This window comes from Vanessa atalanta, chromosome 20 (genome assembly GCF_905147765.1).
Source record: "Vanessa atalanta chromosome 20, ilVanAtal1.2, whole genome shotgun sequence".
NCBI classification, from domain to species: Eukaryota; Metazoa; Arthropoda; class Insecta; order Lepidoptera; family Nymphalidae; genus Vanessa; species Vanessa atalanta.
In genome coordinates this window covers 8,876,095-8,892,086 of record NC_061890.1, presented here as the reverse complement: position 1 = coordinate 8,892,086, position 15,992 = coordinate 8,876,095, and the positions used below count along the sequence as shown (strand labels likewise).

The window sequence follows — 15,992 nt, the reverse complement described above, 5'->3', positions numbered from 1 at the left end:
CTCGAAATAATTACGGAAGACTTCTATCATTACAGGCGACGATTAGTTGTAAGATAGGTCCGCTTGTCTGAACACATACTTTAATAAAAATTATATTAAATAATGCGACCGATGTTTGTGTAACATTACGCAGAACCATTGTCTTTAAATGCTTTTCGAAAATAGACTCTATTTAATGTTAATAGAGTTGATTTCGTTTTTTATTCTGACATTTACAATTGTGAGAGTTATTGTGAAGTAACAGATATTATACGGTTTTATTGCAGATATAAATAAACAGGTTTTTATTGATACATAATTAAATATATTAATTAATTATTAGCGTTATAATTTATCCTTATTTATACGTAGCGTTATAACTTACCTTTACTTATAAGTGCAATCAAAACCTGCGTGTTCGATTCTATAATATACATCTATAAATAATTCTTCATTTACAAATAAAAAATTAAATTATATGTTAAGACTAGTGAACCCTCGGCTAATTTCAAACTCCATTTATATATTTTAACTAGTTTCCGCAAGCGGCTACACTTGCGTTTATCGGGTACGACCGATAAAAGTCACATATTAAAATGCCAAATTTTTTTCAAATCCAATCAGCTGTTTTTCCACAAATGAGCAACAAACATCCTTGTATTCAAACTCGCGTTTATAATACTTATGCTTTAATGATAAAGCATATTTAATTTATAGTGCAAAATATTTGTATTATTAAGAAACGAAAATAAGCTATATATTATATATAGACAGACATATAATAGTTTTCCAACTGTTGGAATGCAACGCAAAAATTTGATCCCACAGCACGCATTTCTGACTTTGAAAGTATCCATATTAATTAGTAATTTTATCAGTTTTCAACTTATGTTTAACATTAAATCCGTAATTGTAGCTTATTTACTAATAGATAGTAGTCACTTTTTAGATCTAATAAAGACCATTTTTTGTAGTATTAATGTATATCGGACCGTTGAATCGACGCACGCGAACAAAATCTTGATATTACTGAAATGCTTAATACAAAACCTGTGTTACTCCTGGATAAATAGTTTTAGACTTCATGTATTACAAATAAATTCCTCTTTATGTTATCCCATAGAAAGTACCTATGTGGTATTCCAGACTATGATCTAGATCTGTGCCAAACTTCATCTAGATCCGATCAGCTGTTCTGGTGTGACTGAGCTACAAACATCCATCTATTCAAACTTTGACAGTAATAATATTAGCAAGATCTATCAGTATATGGAGAAGCAGTCCAAAAAAAATATTTATAGATATGTTACAGATACATTTAAAAAATATATACATATATATATTTTAATAGTTTAGGTTCACACTGATAATGCTAACCTACGTCATGTTAAACCTAAAACTAATGGCCCTTGTTTGACAATTATTTTCTTTAATTGTAAAAAAGTACTTTGGTTTGAAACTTATTCCATCGTGGAGCTTCAAGACGGCTTTGACGATACACATAAGTCTAATTTAATTGATATTAGACACGTACAGGTTTCCTCACGATATTTTCCTGCAACGCCGTGCACGAAATGAATTACAAAAACAAAATAAGAACATGGAAATTCAGTGGTGCTTCTACGGCTTCTAACGACTGGGCCATCTCGGCTAACTATGACAATACATAATTCAGCTCAGCCTCGTTATAAATGTATGTTATATTTTCGTTAGTAAAAAATGACGGTCGAATTTCGACATACAGCGACAACAAGGAATAATAAATAAGGCATAAATCTTATCATAGTATACTTTTGAATATATATTAGTGTAAACCTTATATGTACATCGAAGACGTTAGATAAGTCGTTAATTTTCATCATAATATACACAACAAGTCGTATAAGACCGATTTGTAATAGAATAATAAATTAGTTTCTTAACGGTTTTCTCCGGTAACGGTTCATCCCGTAAAATGACAATTCATAAGCACTTGTACGACGTACGTGGCACGTGACGTATTTAACAAATTCCTCGAAACTGAATTGGGCGTATTGACCACTTATTTGGTGGGTAGGGTAGGTGAGTACCTACCTTAAGAGTTTAAAACAAAACAATTTAAAATTCTGTTCCTTTTTTTCAAGCGATTTGCAACAGAATAAGTGCTTATGTAATAAAATAATCTAGAAACAATCTTAGAAGTTGACGATCCAAACTGATTGCACAACGGCCAATCTCAAAGAGACTAGCCATTTACGCAGGGTAAATTATCGTACACAAACAAACCAGCAAAGCTGCACTCTCTGTTCCCTAACTCGTACAATCTGATAGGTCAGCAAGACAGACATGATCGGAAAGAGTTCGGTTCAAGAACAGCTTGCCGTGCTTGCTTACGTACGTGCTTACCGAGGGACGCGAGTGCACACTCAACTTCCAGAATTCATGTTGCTACTGAGAACTTTTCGACAAAAACCCATTTTTTTTTCCGACAAAGGGTTTGAACCCTGCAGCCTCAAGTGCAACGAGCATGTGAATAAATTAAAAAAGTGTTCAAAACGTATTAAAAACTATATCGATTAAACTTCATTTCATTCACCAACAGATGTCGCTACTCGCTACTAAGACGCGTGTCTTGCATGGTCGAGCGAATCCTCGTAATCCAAGAAGGGTAGATTATAATCTAAATGGCTTTATATTGGACGTTCGTATCGGTACGAATGACTGTTCAAAAAAAATCGTTACAAAAATATTTTTAGTTATCGAAATTAATGACCCGACGAAGTGTAGTAAAACATTCATATATTATGAGAACGATATTCTACCCACAAAAAGCATTCGTTGGTATAATGTTGTCGTGTTCCGATTTGAAGGGGGAGAAGTACCTGATGGTAAGTAATCACCTCTACGTCCTCACGTCGTAAGCAACGTCGATAACTAAGATATTACGCCCTTTGTGCTGTAGTAATACTATCCCACTAACCACTCCCCCCCCCCCAAACAAAACAAAACAATACTAAGTATTTCTGGTAGTGACGATTGGGCATCTTGCAATCAAGTGAAATGATCATTACCTATTTCATAAAATATATATATTTATATGTGAAATTAGTTTCGCAAAGTATGACAGAATAATTTTAATAACATAAGCTATTGTCAAAGAAACAATCGTTACGAAACTGTCTCGTAACGTCACGACAGCCATTGTGAGTTCATTTTGAAATATTCATTGTGGTTTCTTAGATTGAACGATTTCAATATACATTTAAATTAATACAAATGTTTGATTGGTAGGTTTTTTTATGATATAGGTGGGCGGACGAGTAAATGGGCCACTATGTCATAATGGCGCTATAAAAAATATTAATCATTCTTACGTCGCCAATGCGCCACCAACCTTGGCAACTAAGCAGTTCCTTATACCTGTACTTACACTGGCTCAATCACACTTCAAACCAGAACACAATAATACTAGATACTGCTGTTATACGGTAGAATATCTGATGTATGGTGGTACATACCTAGACGGGCTAGCCCTACCACCAAGTACAAGTGTTTTATATATACAGTTTCACATATAGTAGGATGGTAAATTGATAAATTCCATGACTGCCATGAGAAACGGTATAGGTGCCGTGCATTGATCTTGCTCTCTTATTGATAGAATAGATCATACGAATGAGTCTGTAGTTGTCTGTAGTTTCCCGTCAAAGATTAGTTGAGGTCCAGTCTCCTTCCGCTGGTGAGAACAATATAGTCTTGAAGTAAACAGCAGAGCGGTATCGTTGGAAAATCTATGCAAAAGACGCCTGTGTGTTCAGCTTGAGTCTATTCGTCTGTTCTGCAAAACCCAATAACATTCCTATTTTACCCTCCATTTAAGCTTAAAGCTTATGCTAGTGAGGACGACAAGAGCCCAAGGGTAATCGAACCCGAAACTTTTTACATCTTTGTTAATGCTGATATACTTTACAAATTTTTTTTATTTAAATTCATTATCCTCTTTAGGTCCACTGAATCGGGAAAAACCATAAATATGACGCATCCCATACAAGGCGAGTATATTGTAACATCAATCAATTCGTCACTAACCCCATCATCAAGACACAAAAGCAACATATGAACGCAAATCTGTGAACCGAAACAGTTCATTTGGTCACAGAACTATGAACAGGCAGAAGTGGCTTCCATTTTACAAAACTATGTACGTTCTTAATATTGGTGAGTGTTTTTTTTTTCTATTAACATATATTTTATTTGTAATATAGGTATCTTTGTTGTGTCTATCTATATGTTACATTTAATACACGATAAAGATAAGATAAGCTTGAAAGAACAGCTTCAAGTACTCCTGTAATTTTAGAGACGTTAGTTTCTATATTTTAAAGGGGGTACTAATCCCTTACAATCTTCTGACAATGTTTGAGATAAAATAGGATAGTTTTAATGTGAACGTTTTTTTCAATTTCTACTTAAAATTAGTAATTACCGACGATCAACCCTCGCCCTCACACGCTCACGTAAACACACCTTATATACTTAATTTATTTAAATTAGGTCAATTTATCGTTCTCAAACTTTAATTGTTATAGCTAGCTAACGTCAATATATGAGATGTAAAAATAAAAATGTAAATCCAAAACCAGCTTTTTTATTTTTGCACCATTTAGCTGTTAACAATATTGAATTATTTAACATGGTGGTAGGGCTTTGTGGTTGCCCTTTGAAGGGTGAGTGAGTCAGTGTAACAGCAGGCCCAAGCATCTAAGTTATCAATGATTAGGATGTATTGGTGATATGAGGAATCATTTATTCTTACAGTACCACTGCCTATACCACTTTTGGTACAGGCAGTGGTGACCACTTACCATCAGATGGCCCGTTTACTAATTTGTCTAAATATATGTTATAAAAAATGATAAAAAAAAACCTGATTTGCGATTGAAAACAAACCCTTCCACGATATGTTATTTGAGGTCCACAATTGAACGGTCGGTGGTTAGACACGGTACGGTGGGCGCCGATAATTGTCAAACTGATTGACAAAGGCTGATGTGTGTTCCATAGTATGAGAAGTCTGACACACGGACATCACGTTCGGAATACAACAAATAAATTGTAGCAATATCACTCGGGATGATATAATACGATACAAATGAGATATTAAAATCTGTTAAGGTATTTAAAAGTTTTGGTGGAATAACGAAACATACATACATACAAACCATTTACTTACCGTTTTAAATTAAGAATGTCAATCTAACTATAAAAGTATTATTATCTTATTCATGATATAAACAAGACGAAAACGTCAAAAAATACAAAATAATTCAATTCGAACTTTTTAATTCAACAAAACAATTACACATCTGCATGGGTATTTCAAATTTGGAACTTAAAAGAATAACGTTAACTTCAAGAACATTCTATTATAACTTCAAATATTAAATAGGTTTTAATACTGGGTTTTTTTTAACTAGGAGATTTGTGATCAACGTATTTGTGTGATATTGAACAAATCTTTGATATCCAGATTAGTTTCTTCCATTGACATGAAATTGATTCGAACTTTTTCTTAAATTTTTCAACACTACTTAGTAGGATTAGGTAGATTAGGATAGATTATTTTTAATATACAATAAAATTTCGCAGACATTTTCATCTTTGCCGTTTCATAGATTCTTGTCATTTGTAAAAAATACATTGATAAAGAAAGCATATTATTCGATACAAGATTATATTGATGATAAAAATGCGTGGAGTTAATGCTTGTTGACTTTCATGCAGGAGACGTAACATACATATATAATTGTATTTAACTAACATGACTTTATATTTAGATGTTGAAAAAGAGTCACTACTGAGTTTCTTGCCGGTTCTTCTCGGTAGAATCTACATTCCGAACCTTTATTTACTTTAAATAATTTTTATTTAAACGATTCAAAAGTGCTTATAAAAACCTACTTGAATAATAAATTTTGATTTTATTTGATTTAAAACTTATTTTACGCGTACAAAGTCGGTAGGAACAGTTTTTTTATTTATATAATAAAGCGTTCCATGCGTCCGTGTGTCAGCAGTTCCCTCAGTGGCCGCTGGAGCGTAACCGGTGGATTGTTTAAAAATTCTGGTGGCCTGCTTGGTGTTTTCGATTTTTTTTATTGTTCAACCTTAATTTGTATGCCGATTCGAACGCGATACCGATTGCTCGGTTGTTTACGATTCACGTAATGGTTTATTTCGTGTCAATCGATTTAATGTATGTTCGTCTGTTACTTTGATGTTTTGCGTCCGTGATTGTTATGCAAGCGGCTATATCGTCTCGGCTAAATTAGAATATTACGACAATCCTTATCGAGATAAGACGATGTATTATTTTTATTTAACTAGCAGTACTCCTGGTCAGTTGATTTTGATTTAAATCAAATCACATCTACAAATTTACTAGTTCCTATCAAGGCTTGGCCCGCGTACAAGCGAGACGCTCCCCACCCCCCCTTTACAGACGGTGATAGTAAAACAAGACGATTGAAAGTTTTGAATTTTAGCGTTTCTGAATATATTTTAATTATATTATATTGAAAATACAAAAGTTTGTTTGTTACACGTTTGCGTCTTAACTCTTAACTACTCAACTCATCGTCATGGAATTTGCGTACGCGTTATCAGAGGTAGGTACAGGTAATACCCAGCGACACGAAACTAGTATGAAATAATGTAAATTATAAAAATATTAAGAGGCGACGTGTTCCAGTAATAGAACGCGTGCTTCTTAGCCGATGATTGCGTGTTCGAACCCAAGCAAGCACCACTGATATAATTCATCTCGTGTTTGGCGGTGAACGGAAATGTCCTGATGCTGCCACTATCCACCAGCACTCATTGGAGTTCCGTAGTGAAATTAGGTAACCTTCTTCTTAAAGGTAGAGGAAGACTTCGCCCGGCAATTAGATATACACCAACATTTACTTTACTAATTCAAAAACCCTTACAATGGAAAACTAATGAACCACAAACAATATACCTAATTAATGTTTAATGATAAACAACGTAAAAACAAGACGATATCAAGTAAATATATTCATATTGAACGATGTTTTTTAATAGTATTCAATAAGGCGCCTTTGACATAAAAAAGTACTTACCGCCTATTACACCGTAGCGTAATAAAATTATCCGAATATGGTTACGATATCGATATCACGGCTGTATGATAAATCGATTTTATTTACATTTATCGTTTTAATTTACATTTTCTTTTATCGATTACTAATATGTTAATAGTGTTAGTGATGTTTTTCTGATAATTAAATTATATCGGAATTTTATTGAACGATCTTTTACTTGTTAATACGTTTAATTGAATAGATGTTTTTTTTTAATTTTAATTAAAGTTTTTGTTATGTATGCATGCGTTCAAGTTACTTGTTAAGTTCAGCTGAAGTTTATCATCGTGAATTAAGCATGTATAATTACTTAAATGTTTGTGCGGCTAATTACCGAGGATGATTATTGTTTTTTTTTTAATGTTGTAATGGTAAATGGGGTAAATGGGCTAATTGATAGTTAGTTAAATCAATCAATCGATACATCGCCAATGCGTCACCAAACTTGGGAACTAAAATATTATGTCCCTTGCGCCTGTAGTTACACTGGCTCACTCACCATAAAAATACTGTGTTCAGCGGTAGAATATCCGATAAGGAGATTCCCAGATGGGCTAACATAAACCCCTACTACAAATTAAACCGTTTCTGAAACATTTTAGAAATCTAGGACTATATGATGTGATAATAATTCTAATTGAATATTTTATTAAGTCATGAATCCATTACTATACAAATTCAAACTAAAATAAAAAAAATAAAACTTCCGTGTTTCTTAACACCGAACAAAAAAAAACCTATAAAATAAATCTCAACATAGTTGTATCGAGTATATTATTTAAAAAAATATATTTCATAATCACATCACGGTGAAATGGCGGCGCTTATATTTAATGTCATTTCTATTGTAACATAATGCAAACGACAGGAAGACAGACGTCTAATTTGACATTTGACATAATTCCAGACAGCCATTATCTGAAGATTCTCTACTGTCATTTCGCTCTTTTCACTTAATCCAACGGCATAGAGTTCAATTTCCCGTAACGGAAACTTAGAGCAATTGGTCGCTAAGAATACCATAGGTAACCTTGTGAATTGTTTTTTTATCTGACAATGGCCGAGTTATGCAATACTAAAGTAATTTTGAGGGCAAAGATTTGCAAGGAAATTTTATCATTTGTAATTATTTACACATACGAATGTTAGTAGCGGTAATTGCGACTTCGCTTTTGGAAAGATAAAATATATCGATGCTGATGCTGATGGCTCTGTGACCAATTTTACCCATTCTTAGATAGAGAAGCTGAATCGAGTTGAGTTGGTGGAAATCAAACACGATCGTAGAGAAGGTGCAGGACTACAGCTCAGCTTAGCAAAGCAACATAAACCAAATTCATTTTAATTCCATTATAAACAGACCGAACAGCTCCTTTTTCCAGATGAAAACAGTATCAATCTATGCAGCGTTATCCCTATGAAAGTAACCAAAGAATACTAACCTAACCGGGTATGCTGCGGATTGAGTCTCCCAGTCCGGGACAATAAATGAAGATTCTGCTAAACTTCGAGTCTAAAGTGATTTTTGTAGTTTGAATTAGTCAAAAGGGCCGAGATGACCGAGTGGTTAGAACGCGTGCATAACTTAACCGATCTTAACCGACGATTTCGGGTTCAAACCCAGGCAAGCACAATTGAATTTTTATGGACTTAATTTGTGTTTATAATTCATCACGTGCTCGGCTGTGAAGGAAAACATCGTGCATATGTCTAATTTCAACGAAATTCTGCCACATGTGTATTCCACCAACCCGTATTGGAGCAGTGTGATGAAACCTTCTCCTCAAAGGGAGAGGAGGCCTTAGCCCTGCAGTGGAAAATTTACAGGCTGTTAATGTGAAATATTTTTTACATAATTAGCTTGTTTTCTGAAAACTTTAAAAAGTGATAAGGTATCTTCAGCGAACAACACAATATCATAACTGCCATTAAAATTAAAAGGAAGAACATTTATACATAACAAAAATAAAAGAGGACCAAAAATTAGTCCTTGATGTAAAATATTGTAAATAATATATACGAACTAGACAACGACGATATATTTCGCAAAGAAAAGTGTTAGATGTCATTAGATAAATATATTTTTTTAACAAAAGCGACCGCCTCAAACGAAAACATAGAATCTAAATCAAAATTATAATATTCTAAAATCATCACAAAATATTAACTTTGACATAATAGCCATTGAACTTGAGACGTTATCACTGTTAAACATCTCGTATCATTAAAAATTTTATATAGCATTACAAATGAACGACAGTTTTGCTTCTACTAAACCCAAGAAATCACCAATTAAATCTTATTCCGTAGATCATAAGGATAACTTTCGTAAGTAACGACATTTATAAATTGCATTTAATCGTGAACCTCGTCCATAATCACACATTATTAAGTGTCAACATTAGCGGCTCGTGAAATAGTAGATTCAACGTGAACGCTGTTCCACGGTTCCCACGACGAATGGTAGTGATTACAGAGATATTACCAGTTCTATCGCCAATTCGATGGTATCTTTAGCTGGAGGAGCGACTAAATGACTAATGTGAATCTAGATCACTTCGCTAATTACGAAACATGTTTTTGAAATTGCCTATGAAGCTGTTAAGTGTTCTTAAAACTACGTGTAATTAAAATTATATAAAATTGACATTTTGTAAATGTTATTCTATGAGAATTTACTCGTCGTTTGTGACTATGATGTTATTTCGAAATAAACAGTTTGGTACAGTTTATGTCTTCTTGTTTTTTTTTTATATTTAATCAAAATATATTTTATTTAAGTAGGCCCTTACGCTCACTTTTTAATGTTATTATTTTTGACCTCCTATGTTCTCCTTGAGGTTCTGACTATATACCAAATTCCATTAAATCCGTTCAGTGTTTTCGCCGTGAAATGACAGACAGACTGACAGAGTTGATTTCGCATTTATAATATTATAGTATAGATAGTTTGGCAGACCGCCAAATGGGCAGTTAATGGTAAGTCACCACTGCCCATCCACCTGTCACTGTAAAAAATCTTAACAACGTCAATCAACTTTGGAAACAAAGATTTTATATCTCTTGTGCCCTATACATTGGCTTACTCACCCTTAAAACAGGAACACAGCAGCACTAAGTATTGATGTTTGTAGACATAATATGTAATGAGTTGATGGTGTTGATCTAATTTAATCAGAGATGAGCTTCCCCAAATCATACACTCAAGTATTAAAAATCTGGACATTCTTTATTGAAATTTGCCCTTAAAATTTTCTATATAAAGCCAGATGATCAACTGTACATGGTATTGGAAAATAAAAAAAAACCTTGACGCATTAAACGATGAAACGTAAATTTCATTGACACGACGAAACGACAACTCTACAATTATAATTACGAAACAAATAATTTGTATATTAAACGATTTTCGTCCTAATTCCGTTGATTTAAGGACAGTGTTAGAAAATTCGGTGTATTTGTTAATATTGCTTGGCCTATGACTCACGGACTCAGTTCAAATGGTTTAAAATTGTCAGTTCCTTTTGAATTGACGCCAATTTGCATTATAGAGTTGTTCACACCGTTACATAGTGACACATCTTCTATCTGACCGAATTCCTGGGCTAGTCGTCTCAAAACACAAACATTTTTAAAGTAATCTTTAGCTGTCTGTTTTGAGAGATAACTACTATTCGCTTTGGATTCCATTGAGCGTTTAACGATAAAACTGTTATAATAATCGTTTAATTGTTTTATATTCTAAATAAAATTGTTCTTTATTCAAGTAGCCGTTTACAACCACTTATGAATCGTCTTTCACAGTATTATACTAAATTTAAAGTATCACCGGTTTGGAATGTAAATTCTACCGTCAACTAACCGGGTAGCCTTTTCCCCAGTAGTTGCTTCTTAATAAGCTCATAATAATAGGTATAAGAAAGTAAAATCTTGTTCCGCTACTAGGCTAATGGCTCATGAGTTTGGAGCATGTTCCCAATGTACCAATGCGGATTGGTAGACTTATAGCAGATTTCACTAAATTCATTTTAAACATATATATTAATACGGTGTGATACACTCAATAGTTACGTTGTACTATATAACTATAAAATTTCTTAGTTCATACTTGCAGATATAAAATACATATGAAAAAAATTAAGATATATGTTATTTTTTGCTTTATTTCAGGTCAACACAATGTAGGAGAAGAAGAAGTATACGAAGAAGAATTGGACGATTGACAATTTAAGAATTTTTTTTACCAATTCCATCGGGAGTTTTCGTTGGTTCATTATACACGTTAGATATCTTCAATACTTGATAGTTACGTAGGCTTAAGCAGCTTTTAGTTTTTTTTCATCTAACATCAGTAGGTAGACTGGCAAATGGTACACCAGATAATAACCACAGCCCATAAACAATGACGCCGTAATTTGTTTTAACGATTTTCCTCACAAGTCTTGAAATTTGAGATGTGAAGTCCCTTGTGCCTGTAGTTGCACTGTCTTACTCACTCTTTAAACCATAACACAACAATACTACGCATCGTTGCTTGTTGGTAGATTATATAATTAATGGATACCTACCCAGACGTATTTGCACAAAGCCCTAAAGCTAAATAAATATTAATTTAAGAAAATTTTGTACAGAACCAAAACAACTAAAACAGAGGTCACCCAAAGACAAGTGTTGAAATCTTACTCATACCGTAACACGATATTCGTCTCGAGGCAAATTGCGTTAATTCGATTACAGTTAGTATTCGGATGTGTCTTTTCCCAGGCTGTTAAACATGTTTACCTAGATTACTGTTCCAATGTTCCAATGTCAATTGAATGAAATCATTGAATAATAATAATAAATTAGTAAATGTAGAGACATTTTTAATTGGTTTAACTACTAAATATTTAAATGATGATGATGATGAATGTCCTATGTCCCCTAGATGGGGCAGAGGGCGTCCACAGATGTCCTCCATAGCGATCGGTCTTGGGCTTCAGCCTTCACCTCGCTCCACGTCATTCCGATGCTCGCCGCCTCTGCCAAAACGGAGCGTCGCCAGGTTTGACGGGGACGGCCACGCTTTCTTTTCCCTTGGGGATTCCAGTCCAAAGCTTGTTTGGGAATATAGTCGGGGTCCCTTCGGAGCGTGTGTCCAATCCATCTCCACTTACGACGCTTGATCTGACTGTCGATCGGGCTCTCATGGCATTTCTCCAACAGCTCTAAGTTTGAGATGGTCTCGGGCCAGTAAATACCGAAAATGCGACGAAGACAGCGGTTGACGAAAACTTGGATTTGGCGTGAGATGTTCTTTGTAACCTTCCACGTTTCGCACCCGTAAAGCAACACGGATTTCACGTTGGACCCGAATATCTTAAGTTTAATCCTTCGGGTCAGTTTCCGTGATTGCCAAACAGGTCTCAGCTGCGCGAAGGTAGTTCGGGCTTTGGCTATCCGTGAAGCGATGTCCTCTTCACTTCCTCCAGTCTCTGACACGACGCTCCCGAGGTATGTAAATTTGTGGACGCATTCCACTGCCTCTGTGCCAATCAGCAACGGTGAGCGATTCTTCAAACCAGTTCTCATCTCCTTGGTCTTCCGGATGTTGATTTTAAGCCCTGATTTTGCCGCTTCCTGACTTAGATCGTTTAGCTTAGCTTGCATATCGGCGTGGGTATGACTCAGCAGGCATATGTCATCAGCGTAATCAAAGTCTTCTAAGCTTTGGATAATCCCCACTCTATGCCGATATATTATAATATAAATATTTAAATAGGTTCAAGTATATGATCATGTCGTCTTGACCGATTTCAGCTCCAGCAGTTAATCTTATGGGAGTCTATTGGTAAACTCTCATAATCCAATGGAACATCAAATCTCACACAACCGGAAAAAATACAGGCGGAGGACCTACGTACTTTGAGTGTACACACTTCTGACTTCCAGAAGACTGTCTCTGAGAGTTTTTCGACAGAAAAACCCTACAACCTTTTATCAGGCCGACCCCATTCGTTCTACAATCCATTTATCAGGATTTCGAACCCAAGACCTTGGGAATCGCGACCTTACATCCAGATATTATATAAACGAAGCTCGTTGAAAAAACGTATAATGAATACCTTAAAAGTATATCTTTAATTAATTATTAATTATTAACGTAATCGCTTTCCATTTTGTATTCGCCTTTCTTGCTTCACTTTAATGTTTCGAGCGTTTCATCTAACTTTTGTTTTATAGTCAAAGCCTATAAATAATGATAAGGAAAAAGCCAGTCGTAACAAAAACCTTGACCTTGAGTAGTATCTTTATTATCGTGACCAACCGACCGACGCCTGATTTGTACACATCCTCAACTAAAGGAAACGATTACTGACTTGTTCTGTAAATGATTTGGAGCAAAATGTTGAACAAATGAAATGCATTGCTTTGTTAAGTTATTTTATAGTTAAGTTCTTAAATCAACACTAGTGGGTCGCCCGCGAATCTTCGCGTTTATTCAACCGATTTTTAGGAATTTCAAAGCCTATGACACTTTTTGTTTTTCATTGTAAGCTGACGACGTCTGTTCGTACGTTTTACATTTGTTTTTTTTGTATACAGCCAAAGCGCCGCTCTCTACCCTGCCAGTAACTATTCTGCTCTCTAAAATTAAATATTTGTTAAATCTTAACAATTCAGTAAACTGCAATCAAGAATCTTCTTTAATTTTCTGCACATCTACGATGTGCTCGCTGGAGCTCTTCAAAATAAGAACATAACCGATCGTCTACGTGCAGATATCGTCGTCATAATCAGGACAAAAATTGGCTAAAGGTATTAAGATTTATGAAATAAATGTGACAACAACCTAGTGGAAGCGTACAATTATAAAGCTTGCTTAATACAAAATTCGATTCAGTGGTTTAATCGCAAAAACGAAACAGATAAACAGGCAGACAGAGTTACGTTCGCATTTATAATACTAATAAAGATAAAAAGGCCAAAACCAAATATTGGGACAACTACTTTGCCAACTTTTCCTATCAAGAAATTTCCGAATTCCGATCCCATCGAATTATAACAGCGAGTTAATAGACAGTCCACTTACGTAATTACGCGCCAATAACAAGTTACTGGATGCAATAACCGAAATAGATCAAGAAGTCATAAGAGACCAGAACAATTAGAACCGCATATTGATTTATCAAAATAAGAATTGATAACATTAAGTACTTCAATATATACAAATATGAATTAAAAATAAGTCCTGTTTAAATCTTGACCGCGTGGAATGGTGGCAAGAATGCTAGCATTATAGATTAAACTAAACTTCAACTATTTTTAGAACATTACCTGCCTTCACTATTAACCAGTTACAAAACTCAGCCATTATATGGTACTGAGCAATTCCCGAATTGCTGTTCCATTTCGTTCAACTTTCATTTTTTAAATCATCCAATATTTCGCAACACACAAAACATCGAAACTCCATTACTTTAAGTATCTTTTCAAATATCTGAGATGTTATCTTTAAAGAAGTAGACAGGAAGGAAACCTATATTTGAATGGCGACAATCCCCATTATATCATCACGCCGCACCGACGGAGCCAGCGTTCCGTGTCGCCCTCCACGAACACTGTATTTTTGGTATATTCGCGTGTTTTATAGCTCAATGGCATGAGGTCTTTGATAATAATCAGAATGATAACAATAGTTTATATGCTATATTACCTATAGATAATTTGTTAATGTTTTTTGGAAATTGTTACAATTTTTAAAATATCTAAAACATGATTAGTGTTTTAAATATTGTATTTTAAATTAACTGAACTCTTTTGTTTAGAATAAATGTTACAAAAACTTTAATAAATTAATATAGATTCGAAATTAAAAAAAAAACTCGTTCATTGTAACATGACGTTCAATGATAATTGATATAAACACTTCACAATGTCGTAAAAAAGAATAGATTTTTAATTGATATGAGTAACTTTTTTCCTTCACAATGGATCAAGGTCTCCTATTCTAGGTTATGTGGCGTCTAAAACCCCATTAATGATATACCTCCGCACATATCTGAGTAGCTTACTTAGTACCAACCGCTCTCCAGATATTCCACCATTAAGCGGCAATGCTCATTATTTTTGTGTGACCATTTGGGTAGTCCAAGCGAAGGTATCTCTAAGGTGGGAAGATCCAGATCTTCTATGTTTTTACTTCTAGACAAAGGACTATTACAAAGCTTCGGATAACAATTTGAGTATGATCCACATGGATAGCTCGGCATATTCCAGATCTAAAAGTGTAACTTATATGACTAAGCACACATTGTGTATAAGCAACGAGAATACCATACGATAATTTATACCAAATTACAATAATACTTGCATACATTTCGATTCATTGCAATATTATTGAACGGCGGCACTCTTTACGTTTCTCTCAGCAAATTTTTTCTCCTCATTCCAGTTTATGAAATCCGTTTTTTTCATCGGCTTCCTATTCAACTTCATCGATTAGATCAAAGAGCCGCTCGTACAATTACGGTCAATATTCTACACTTCATTGCCTCCAATTAGTTGTTTTTTTAGTTCCACCACGGTCGGTTTCCCGACTAAATGATAATCGGTCGTAATCAATCAAACCCTCACCTTTGGCTGTGGCTAATGACACGTGACACCGCGGGACTTGGTTAGTTTAACATCAATATTACAATGGTAGGTGACGAGTTAACGATCCGAATCTATTGTTGGAAGTATTTGATAAGCGCCACGAGTATTCAAATTTAATTGTGATTGTTATCAAAATTATTATTCATAAGTGTTTTAATATCCGTAGAATGCCTTTTTGCGTCCCTTCTATTGTAAAATCGGGGATGTGGAACTGCTGGTCAAAAGCCAATAGTG

At 34.5% G+C, this 15,992-nt stretch overlaps 1 protein-coding gene across 1 annotated transcript; it reads right to left on the bottom strand.

Annotated features, from left to right (window-relative positions):
• Positions 1-12,044: 12,044 nt before the first annotated feature.
• Positions 12,045-12,770, bottom strand: LOC125072128. Its single transcript, XM_047682640.1, has one exon. It carries the CDS (start codon positions 12,768-12,770, stop codon positions 12,045-12,047), a length of 726 nt encoding a protein of 241 aa, XP_047538596.1.
• Between the last annotated feature and the right edge of the window lie 3,222 nt (positions 12,771-15,992).

Excerpts from the sequence above, each read along its gene's own strand:
- LOC125072128 (XM_047682640.1), bottom strand. The coding sequence starts at position 12,770 with ATGCAAGCTAAGCTAAACGATCTAAGTCAGGAAGCGGCAAAATCAGGG.